At 39.1% G+C, this 11,066-nt stretch overlaps 1 protein-coding gene across 2 annotated transcripts in view; it reads left to right on the forward strand.

Annotated features, from left to right (window-relative positions):
• Nucleotides 1–4,716, forward strand: part of TRIM29 (tripartite motif containing 29) — a 104,571-nt gene extending 99,855 nt beyond the window's left edge. For both annotated transcript variants that reach the window (XM_053689819.1, XM_053689820.1), the window contains one exon: nt 3,215–4,716. In XM_053689819.1, the coding sequence (XP_053545794.1) occupies nt 3,215–3,277 (63 nt within the window). In that variant the 3' untranslated portion in view covers nt 3,278–4,716. The remainder of the gene's footprint in view (nt 1–3,214) is intronic.
• The last annotated feature ends 6,350 nt before the right edge of the window (nt 4,717–11,066 follow it).

The raw sequence follows: 11,066 nt of genomic DNA on the forward strand, positions 1-11,066 counted from the left end.
AGTAGAAGATGTATCAAAGTGTAGTGGCTGAAAGTAACCCAGTGTAAGATCTATATAGCAAATAGTAGATGCTGTATAAAAAAGGAAGGGATAAGGAAATTGTATAGGCTGAACCCTAGAGTAAAAGTTGTATCAATCAGTAGTGGCTAAATCCCAGAGCAGAGTTCTAAACCTAGAACATAAGCTATATCAGACAGTACACCCAGTTACATAGAGGAGGGATCCCAGAGAAGATGGTGAGTAAAGGCTGTATCCTATACTTAGAGATGGAATAAAAAGTATGAGCTCCATAAAAATAAATTATAGGCTGTATAAAAAAGAACAGGGGATGTATCAAAGGGTACGGTTAAATCCTAAAGTAAGGCTGTGATTCCAGAGTAGAACTGAATCCAATCATAAGTGACTGCATCCCATAGTAGGGACCTTATTACAAGAACAAAGGTAATAAAGGGCAGAGACTAAATCTCAATAAATGGACTGCATCAGAGTATTGTTATAGTCTAAGAACAGCAAACAAACGGACTGCATCAGAGTATTGTTATAGTCTAAGAACAGCAAACAAACGGACTGCATCAGAGTATTGTTATAGTCTAAGAACAGCAAACAAACGGACTGCATCAGAGTATTGTTATAGTCTAAGAACAGCAAACAAACGGACTGCATCAGAGTATTGTTATAGTCTAAGAACAGCAAACAAACGGACTGCATCAGAGTATTGTTATAGTCTAAGAACAGCAAACAAACGGACTGCATCAGAGTATTGTTATAGTCTAAGAACAGCAAACAAACGGACTGCATCAGAGTATTGTTATAGTCTAAGAACAGCAAACAAACAGACTGCATCAGAGTATTGTTATAGTCTAAGAACAGCAAACAAACGGACTGCATCAGAGTATTGTTATAGTCTAAGAACAGCAAACAAACGGACTGCATCAGAGTATTGTTATAGTCTAAGAACAGCAAACAAACGGACTGCATCAGAGTATTGTTATAGTCTAAGAACAGCAAACAAACGGACTGCATCAGAGTATTGTTATAGTCTAAGAACAGCAAACAAATGGACTGCATCAGAGTATTGTTATAGTCTAAGAACAGCAAACAAACGGACTGCATCAGAGTATTGTTATAGTCTAAGAACAGCAAACAAACGGACTGCATCAGAGTATTGTTATAGTCTAAGAACAGCAAACAAACGGACTGCATCAGAGTATTGTTATAGTCTAAGAACAGCAAACAAACGGACTGCATCAGAGTATTGTTATAGTCTAAGAACAGCAAACAAACGGACTGCATCAGAGTATTGTTATAGTCTAAGAACAGCAAACAAACGGACTGCATCAGAGTATTGTTATAGTCTAAGAACAGCAAACAAACGGACTGCATCAGAGTATTGTTATAGTCTAAGAACAGCAAACAAACGGACTGCATCAGAGTATTGTTATAGTCTAAGAACAGCAAACAAACGGACTGCATCAGAGTATTGTTATAGTCTAAGAACAGCAAACAAACGGACTGCATCAGAGTATTGTTATAGTCTAAGAACAGCAAAAAAATGCAAGAGAAGCTGCCGAACGTAACAGTAGTGACTTTATCATTGAAAGTGCTAATTTGTAAAGGGTCTAAATATTATAGAATTTTTTTATCAAATATTAACAGCTGTAGAGTAGAGCCAGACGTCTAAATGTATGAACAGGACAGAATACGGGGTGGGTTGGTGAACTCCAGAGTAAGGGCTATATCATACAATAGGAGCTGAATCCTAGATTATTAGTGGTATGCAAAAGAAGGAACTAAATCCCAACATTGTCTTTAAATCCCAAAGTAGAGTTTGTATTGAAAGGAGCATACAAGTGAAAATAAAACTGTCATGATTCATATAGAGCATATCATTTTAAGACACTTTAAAAAGCACTTTTGTAATGAAATGTTACTTTGTGTCTTGGTATTCTTTGTTGAAAAGCATATGTATATATCCTCAGCAGCAGAAAAGCACTATTGGGCACTAGCTGGAGATTAGTGGATATACACAGATGTCTCTTTGACTCACCAGGTGTGTTCTGCTACCTCCCAGTAGTGCATTATTGCTCTGGTGCTCACTGTGTAGGGGTTGACAGTTATATGCAACCAATATTGTAATTAGAAGATGCTCAAACATATTAAACCATTTTATTTTTGCACTTTCATGTCCCTTTAAAGGGACAGTCTACAATATAGTTTTTATTGTTTTAGAAGATAGATAATCCCTTTATTACCCATTCCCCAGTTTGGCATAACTAACACAGTTATAATAATATACTTTTACCTCTGTAATTACCTTGTATCAATACCTCTGCCGGCAGCCTCCTGATCAAATGACTGTGCCGATTTAAATTCTATTGAGTTGAATTTATTACTGTGTTGTGTTAACTCTTAAATAACTTCCCGGGTGTGAACACATTGTTATCTATATGGCCCACATGAACTAGCAGTCTCCCGTTGTGAAAAGCAAATACAAAAGCATGTTATTAAGAAGCTGTCAATATAGCCTTTAAAACAGGCAGAAATTAAGAGGTTTAAATGTTATAAAGTATATTAATATAACAATGTTGGCTGTGCAAAGCTGGGGAATGGGTAGTAAAGGCTATATCTATCTTTTAAAAAAAATTTTTTTTTTTGTGTAGACTGTCCCTTTAAGTGTAGAGTCTCAGAATTAGGGTTGAACTTATGGGTATTGGCTATATCCATATACTGGGTAGGTGCTCATTCCTTGGGGGAGATTTGAGGTTACTGAGACACAATAACCTGCCATATGAGAATTATTATACTTGTATTTCTCTTTCTGTTTTGTACCAGAATCGTTTAAAATAAATACATAAATGAAATGAATAAAAATCAAATCCTACTAAAAAGATGAAATGCTATAGTTATTTATGTACCATAAATAATTAATGGGGTCAAGGAACACTGTGAGAATAATTACATAACATATATTATTGAGTACAGACAGGGTGCGATTCTGGTCTGGTAAATTCTATTTTTCTTTGTTTAAAAGATTACAGCTTTCACCTAACATTGAAATCTTAGCTCTGTAATCAGATCTCTGTTTCTCTAGGGTCATTCATTTAAACAGGCCTTTCCTGAATCTGTTCTAACATGATTTAGCATCCATGGAAAAAAAAAGTAAAAAAAAGGTTCAGAAAACAGAAGTATTTATTAACATTTTTTTCTCTTGCAGACTCAACAACGCCCATTTTACGTCAACAAGGGAAATGCAACAAACTCCAATGAAGCCCCATAAATTAAACACCAACAGCCTTCTGGGCTAGCATGGAACCCAAAGATAATGACCACCTCACCAAAGTTATGGACCCAGGGGCAGTTTCTAATTAATCCCTTCACTGCCATTGCAGCAGTGAAGGGGTTAATATTGTTTTTGGCTTTAAGTGCCAGAACTTGTTTAATTCCAGCCTGAGGCAAAAATCACATTCTGGAATTCCTGGGTGGGGAAATGTTTTTTTGTGTGTAAATTTTATTATACTTGCAAAACATAGACATAAGACAAAGTAACCCTATACTATATACTGTAAGATAGAAGTTATAGTGGGGACAAATACAGTTTCTCAAATGTGTTACAATATGACTAAAATATAAGAAGCTAGTTCTCAAATGCATTAGTGACTTTGGCTATAAATGAAACACCAGGTAAACAATGAAGATAGACTCATATGTGCACCAGACATCATTTGTATTATAAAGCTAAAAAGCACCAGAATATTCACCATCAAACAACATGGATATTTTTTTTGTGCCTACCTTTTTAATGGTGCTTTGTGCAAACCTTCTGATTTCCTTGTATTTATAATTAATGCAGGGGGTTGGTTCACTCATGGTCAGTGAGATTATCTCCCCTTACATTTATTATATATAAATATTTCATTGATATTGTGTATTTTTAGTTATTTTTACAATTGTGTTCTATCATTATAAACAAAAACTCTTGTTTAGACTTTGATTCCCTCCCATTCCATTTATAATGGCTTTTGTTTTTTTCAACCTGATTAATTTCCAAACCCCTCTCAGTAGTTCATTTCCTCTGACCCCTGCAGGCAGTCAGCAGACAATTTATATCAGCTTCTTTCACTCTCATGTTGAAGACACCTCCTCTATTTTCAACCCTTCTGATACCTTGGTGAAATTAGAAAATCGATTCCACTAAGACGAGATTTATTTGCCTTCTTATTCTTTAGATGTAATAAGCTTCAGTATTTAGGCTCGCTGCATGTTCTGGAAGAGAAACTCTTTATTATCTTTTGGCAATTATGTTATTTCAATATCATTTTATTGTTCAGTTGGGTTGAGAGAATAGCAGAACTAGGTAGTGCCAAATAAATAGAAAGCAACAGAGGTGTAAAATTGTTTGTTTTCTATTTAGATACCTTGAGATCATTTGTTGAAAGATTACCCATTAGATACATATTTCAATCAGTGGTTTAACAAATGTGAATTTTCAATTTGAGATTTCATTGGAAAATACCCACGAGCCTCTGAAAATCTGTCATGGACTCAGTTTGACTGTTTTTAATAATATTTTAAGGAGTTTATTTGCATTTAATTTTGAAATGTGAACTTTTTTTTCCCATTAAAATGCTACAGTTTTTGTGTAAAGTCACAAATATCATTGTTTATAGTTCTTACAGTGTGACAAATGAATAAAAACAAACACTTTCTTCTTTTAAATGTTTTGAATCATTATATTTGTTAAGAGATGTGCTGGATTAGTAGTAACAGTAATTGTTTCATATCTGTATAAAAAAGCACAGCCCTTCTGCACTTTGCACAAATGATAGCTTTAAACTGAATACAATATTACACTGTAAGTCCTGCGTTTCATCACACCAAGCAGCTAATGGCCTTAAAGGGACATTAAACACTAAATACATGCTAGATAGAATGATGCATACAAACAAAAGATTAGTCCATGACTAAAATGTAGATGTATTTTTTTAAACTTTCATTAGTTGTTTAAAAAGTGACAAAATAAGTGTAAAGTTTTAGTGTCTATAAAACACTGGGAGCTGCCATGTTGTAACTTGTGTTACCTTCTCTGCTGTGGCCAATTAGGGTCAGTTATACATAGGTCACTAGAGTGTGCAGCCAATGGCTGTGCTGGATTTAACAGTGTTCTGCACGTCCATTTCTAACAGGAACTGAAAAGCTCACAATTTCAGAATGGAATTACAGGCAAAGAGGACAAAATAAATAATGAATGTATATTGCAGAGTTGTTTTATTATATACAATTTATCCTTTTATATTACCATCTCAAAGTGTTTAATGTCCCTTTAATCATGTCAGACATTTCCTATCTGATTTAAAGGGACAGCATATTAAAAAATGATCTGTTATATGACGTGAATAAACAGCATTTACATAGAAAACGAACATACATTTTTTTGTCTGAAAATTAAAAGATGTTTCAATTTAAAGGGACATGAAACACAATTTTTTTTTCAATGATTCAGACAGAGATTACAATTTTAAACAACATTCCAATTTACTTCTATCATGTAATGTGCTTCAGTCTTCAGATATCATTTGTTGAAGAAATAGCACTGCACATGGTTGAGCCAATCACATGAGGCATCTATGTGTAGCCACCAGTCAGCAGCTATTGAGACTATTTATATAGGTTTTCCAACAAAGGATATCAAGAGAATGAAGCACATGAGATAATATAAGTAAATTGGAAAGTTGTATAAAATTGCATGTTCTTTCTAAATCATGAAAGAAAAAAATAGCATTTCATGTCCCTTTAAACTGAAATTAATATTGCAATATTTGTGTTTTTCTGTTTGATCGTCACTGGCTGCTTAGGGCCGCTGTCACTGCTTTACATGTAGAAAGTGACGCACCTCTGCAAGTATCACAAGAAAATGCTGCTAAGCAGAAAACTATAGAGGGATTCTATTGCCCTTTACTATTTATGACAGGAACAATATTTTTTTTAAAAAAGTACAAAGCCCCCCCCCAACTAAAAACAGACATAGATTTTAACATAAACTCTTTTTCAAGAAACAAAGAAGACTACGACGCCTCTTTAAATACCCACTAACTGTTCACACCAGGGTAACCAATTAGAAGATGCGAATATATGTGATACCACCAATCAGCAGCTAGCTTTGAGTAATGTATTTCTGCACTTGAGCTTACTTGATAAGCTTTTCAACAAAGGATACCAAGAGAACAAAGTAAATTACATTAAAAAAAAAAATTGGAAAGTTGTTTACAATTGTATGTTCTTTTTGAATCGAAAGTTTAAATTAGATTTTACTGTCTCTTTAATTTTTTGGAATGAAGATAATACGACATGGTCAAGCTGTTTAGATCACACCTCATAAAGAGGGATGTCTGCATAATGTAATTATCATAAAATACAGTGCACAAGGGACAACCAGTAACATCTTCTAATATCTATAAACTGAAAACATATCATTCCTAAAACTACCCAGCTAGAAATACAGTGAGGCGATGTATAGATTGGAAATGCATAAACAAGAGGACTTGCAATACCTCTATCACACATACATTCTATAAGAATACACGAGTACAAGTTTAGGTGGTAAATATCAATCATTTTCATAAGTAATACAATTAAGTGATTATAATTATTCCATCTTGTGTGTATTTAGACAAAAGCCCACACATCAGCATAATATATGGTCATACTGAGACCCCTATCTGCTGTATAGTTGGAATTATAAAGCATTTAAGATTCTGAATGAATTTCCACTTGTCAAATCAATGTTATTTCTGTGTAACAGCTAGAGTCTGTGCCTAGGGCAGCACGGTTTAGGAAGCAGCACATTTTGAAAGCTACTTCTATGCCATGGTGCTTTCCCACTACTGCTCTCCAAACGGTTGACCTCTTCATTTTATTACAAAGCAATGATCTCTGATTGTCTAATGGGGTTCAGGAACCGAAGCTATATGAGGCAAAAAAGCTACACTTGTTGATGGGCAGCAGATTGCACAGTACCTAGGGCACCAAATACAAAACTACCAAGCACAGAAGCAAAATCAGTTAGTACGTGCGATCACTGGCCTTGTCATGGTTAGTTCAAAAACTGGAAACTAGGCTTAAAGGGACATGGAACACCAAAAATATATGTCATGATTCAGATAGCGAATACAATTATTATTCTTTATAAAGCGCCAACAGAGTCTGCAGCGCTGCCCATGGGTACAAGGATAAAAGTACAATGAAGAAACAATACAATAAAAGACAACATTTTACAAATACAGGGGGAATTGGGAGCCCTGTTCCCGTGGGAACTTACAACCTAGATGGGTAGGAGGGTGAGAAACAGGAGGTGGACACTGCAAAGGTGGGAATGATGTTAGTGTAGAGTTAGATGAGGGCAGCTATAGGCAAGTGGAATTCATTTGTTACTGATTTGGAGATAAGGTTCCCTAAACAGAAAGGTCTTTAGGGAGCGTTTAAAGGAGGAGAGGTTAGGGGAGAGTCTGACAGCTCTAGGAAGTGCATTCCAGAGGGTTGGTGCCGCACAAGAGAAGTCCTGTAGCCTAGCATAGGAGGAGGTGATGGTAGAGGAGGCAAGGAGCAGGTCATTGTTGGATCTTAGGGGGTGGGCTGGAGTTTATTTGTTGATGAGTGAGGACAGGTGGGGGGGGGGCTGTAGTATATTTGTTGATGAGTGAGGACAGGTAGGGGGCAGGCTGGAGTTTATTTGTTGATGAGTGAGGACAGGTAGGGGGGGCTGGAGTATATTTGTTGATGAGTGAGGACTGGTAGGGGGGGCTGGAGTATATTTGTTGATGAGTGAGGACAGGTAGGGGGGGGGGCTGGAGTATATTTGTTGATGAGTGAGGACAGGTAGGGGGGGGGCTGGAGTATATTTGTTGATGAGTGAGGACAGGTAGGGTGGGGCAGCATTGGTGAGGGCTTTGTACGTCAGGGTGAGAATTTTGAATTTAATTCTGCTGTGAATGGGGAGCCAGTGAAGGGATTCGCAGAGAGGTGCAGCAGAAACAGAGCGTCGGGAGAGAGGGATTAGCCTAGCAGAGGCATTTAGGATGGATTGAAGAGGGGAGAGGCGGGGGAGAGGGAGGCCAGTTAGTAGGTACAGTTTAAAACAACTTTTCAATTGATTTCTAATATCCAATTTGCTTCATTCTATTAGTATCCTTTGTTGAAGAAACAGCAATGCACTACTGGGAGCTAGCTAATACACTGGGTGAGCCAATAACATGAAGCATATATGTGCAGCTCCTGAGCCTACCTAGGTATTCTTTTCAACTAAGGATAGCAAGAGAACAAAACAATTAGATAATAGATGTAAATTGGAAAGTTGTTTAAAATCACAAGCTCTATCTGAATCATGAAAGGAAGTTAAAGGGACATGAAACCCAAACCCTTCTTTTCATGATTCAGATAGAGCTTGTGATTTTACTTTCCAATTTACTTCTACATTCTAATTGTTTTGTTCTCTTGGTATCCTGTGCTGAAAAACATAATTATAGGCTCAGGAGCTAGCTGCTCATTGGTGGCTTCATGTATTTTCCTTTTGTCATTGACTCACCAGATGTGTTAAGTTAGCTCCTATTAGGGCACTGCTACTCCTTTAACAAAGGATATCAAGATAATGAAGCAAATGTGAAAATTGAAGTAAATTGGAAACTTTGTAAAATCACAAACTCTCTCTGAATCATGAAAGAAAAAATGTGGGTTTCATGTCCCTTTAAAGCTTACAAATGTACTGCCACGTGCAATATTGCCTTTAATTGCTGTAATCATGTGATTAGATCTCTTCTGTAAATTTAAACTTTCCTCATTCCTCCTTATGGACAGCACCTGTCCCTGATGAGTTCTGACAGCGAAAAAGATACAGAAATAATAAGGGAGGCGCTTAAAGCCAAAGGTATCAACACTTAAAAACAATTTAATAAAAGCATATACATAAACAGTGATACATATATAAAGGGATATTTATATATGTATTTATATATGTATCACTGTTTATGTATATGCTTTTATTAAATTGTTTTTATGTATTTATATATGTATCACTGTTTATGTATATGCTTTTATTAAATTGTTTTTATGTATTTATATATGTATCACTGTTTATGTATATGCTTTTATTAAATTGTTTTTAAGTGTTGATACCTTTGGCTTTAAGCGCCTCCCTTATTATTTCTGTATCTTTTTCACTTCAATTTAGACATTTGCAGGGATTTGTATTTTAAGGGGGTGTATGGTGATCATTTGTCCTAGCGCACCTTTCTACCTTTCTTATTGATGAGTTCTGACAGCGGCCTGTCCCTGATGAGTTCTGACAGCGGCCTGTCCCTGATGAGTTCTGATAGCACCTGTCCCTGATGAGTTCTGACAGCGGCCTGTCCCTGATGGGTTCTGACAGCGCCTGTCCCTGATGAGTTCTGACAGCCCCTGTCCCTGATGGGTTCTGACAGCGCCTGTCCCTGATGAGTTCTGACAGCGGCCTGTCCCTCATGAGTTCTGACAGCGCCTGTCCCTGATGAGTTCTGCCAGTGGCCTGTCCCTGATGAGTTCTGACAGTAGCTTGTCCCTGATGAGTTCTGACAGCGGCCTGTTCCTGATGAGTTCTGACAGCGCCTGTCCCTGATGAGTTCTGACAGCGCCTGTCCCTGATGAGTTCTGACAGCGCCTGTCCCTGATGAGTTCTGACAGCGCCTGTCCCTGATGAGTTCTGACATCGGCCTGTCCCTGATGAGTTCTGACAGCGCCTGTCCCTGATGAGTTCTGACAGCGGCCTGTCCCTGATGAATTCTGACAGCGGCCTGTTCCTGATGAGTTCTGACAGCGCCTGTCCCTGATGAGTTCTGACAGCGCCTGTCCCTGATGAGTTCTGACAGCGCCTGTCCCTGATGAGTTCTGACAGCGCCTGTCCCTGATGAGTTCTGATAGCGCCTGTCTGACAGCGCCTGTCCCTGATGAGTTCTGATAGCGCCTGTCTGACAGCGCCTGTCCCTGATGAGTTCTGACAGCGCCTGTCCCTGATGAGTTCTGACAGCGCTTGTCCCTGATGAGTTCTGACAGCGCCTGTCCCTGATGAGTTCTGACAGCCCCTGTCCCGGATGGGTTCTGACAGCGCCTGTCCCTGATGAGTTCTGACAGCGGCCTGTCCCTGATGAGTTCTGACAGCGCCTGTCCCTGATGAGTTCAGACAGTGTCCTGTCCCTGATGAGTTCTGACAACGGCCTGTTCCTCTTGAGTTCTGACAACGGCCTGTTCCTCTTGAGTTCTGACAGCGGCCTGTCCCTTATGAGTTCTGACAGCGGCCTGTCCCTGATGAGTTCAGACAGTGTCCTGTCCCTGATGAGTTCTGACAGCGGCCTGTTCCTGATGAGTTCTGACAGCGGCCTGTCCCTGATGAGTTCTGACAGCGCCTGTCCCTGATGAGTTCTGACAGCGCCTGTCCCTGATGAGTTCTGACAGCGCCTGTCCCTGATGAGTTCAGACAGCGCCTGTCCCTGGCCTGATGAGTTCTGACAGCACCTGTCCCTGATGAGTTCTGACAGCGCCTGTCCCTGATGAGTTCTGACAGCGCCTGTCCCTGATGAGTTCTGACAGCGCCTGTCCCTGATGAGTTCTGACAGCGCCTGTTCCTGATGAGTTCTGACAGCGCCTGTCCCTGATGAGTTCTGACAGCGCCTGTCCCTGATGAGTTCTGACAGCGCCTGTCCCTGATGAGTTCTGACAGCGCCTGTCCCTGATGAGTTCTGATAGCGCCTGTCCCTGATGAGTTCTGATAGTGCTGTCTGACAGCGCCTGTCCCTGATGAGTTCTGACAGCGCCTGTCCCTGATGAGTTCTGACAGCGCCTGTCCCTGATGAGTTTTGACAGCGGCCTGTCCCTGATGAGTTTTGACATTGGCCTGTCCCTGATGAGTTCTGACAACGGCCTGTCCCTGATGAGTTCTGACAGTGGCCTGTCCCTGATGAGTTCTGACAACGGCCTGTCCCTGATGAATTCTGACAGCGGCCTGTTCCTGATGAGTTCTGACAACGGCCTGTCCCTGATGAGTT

This window comes from Bombina bombina, chromosome 8 (genome assembly GCF_027579735.1).
Source record: "Bombina bombina isolate aBomBom1 chromosome 8, aBomBom1.pri, whole genome shotgun sequence".
Taxonomy (NCBI): Eukaryota; Metazoa; Chordata; class Amphibia; order Anura; family Bombinatoridae; genus Bombina; species Bombina bombina.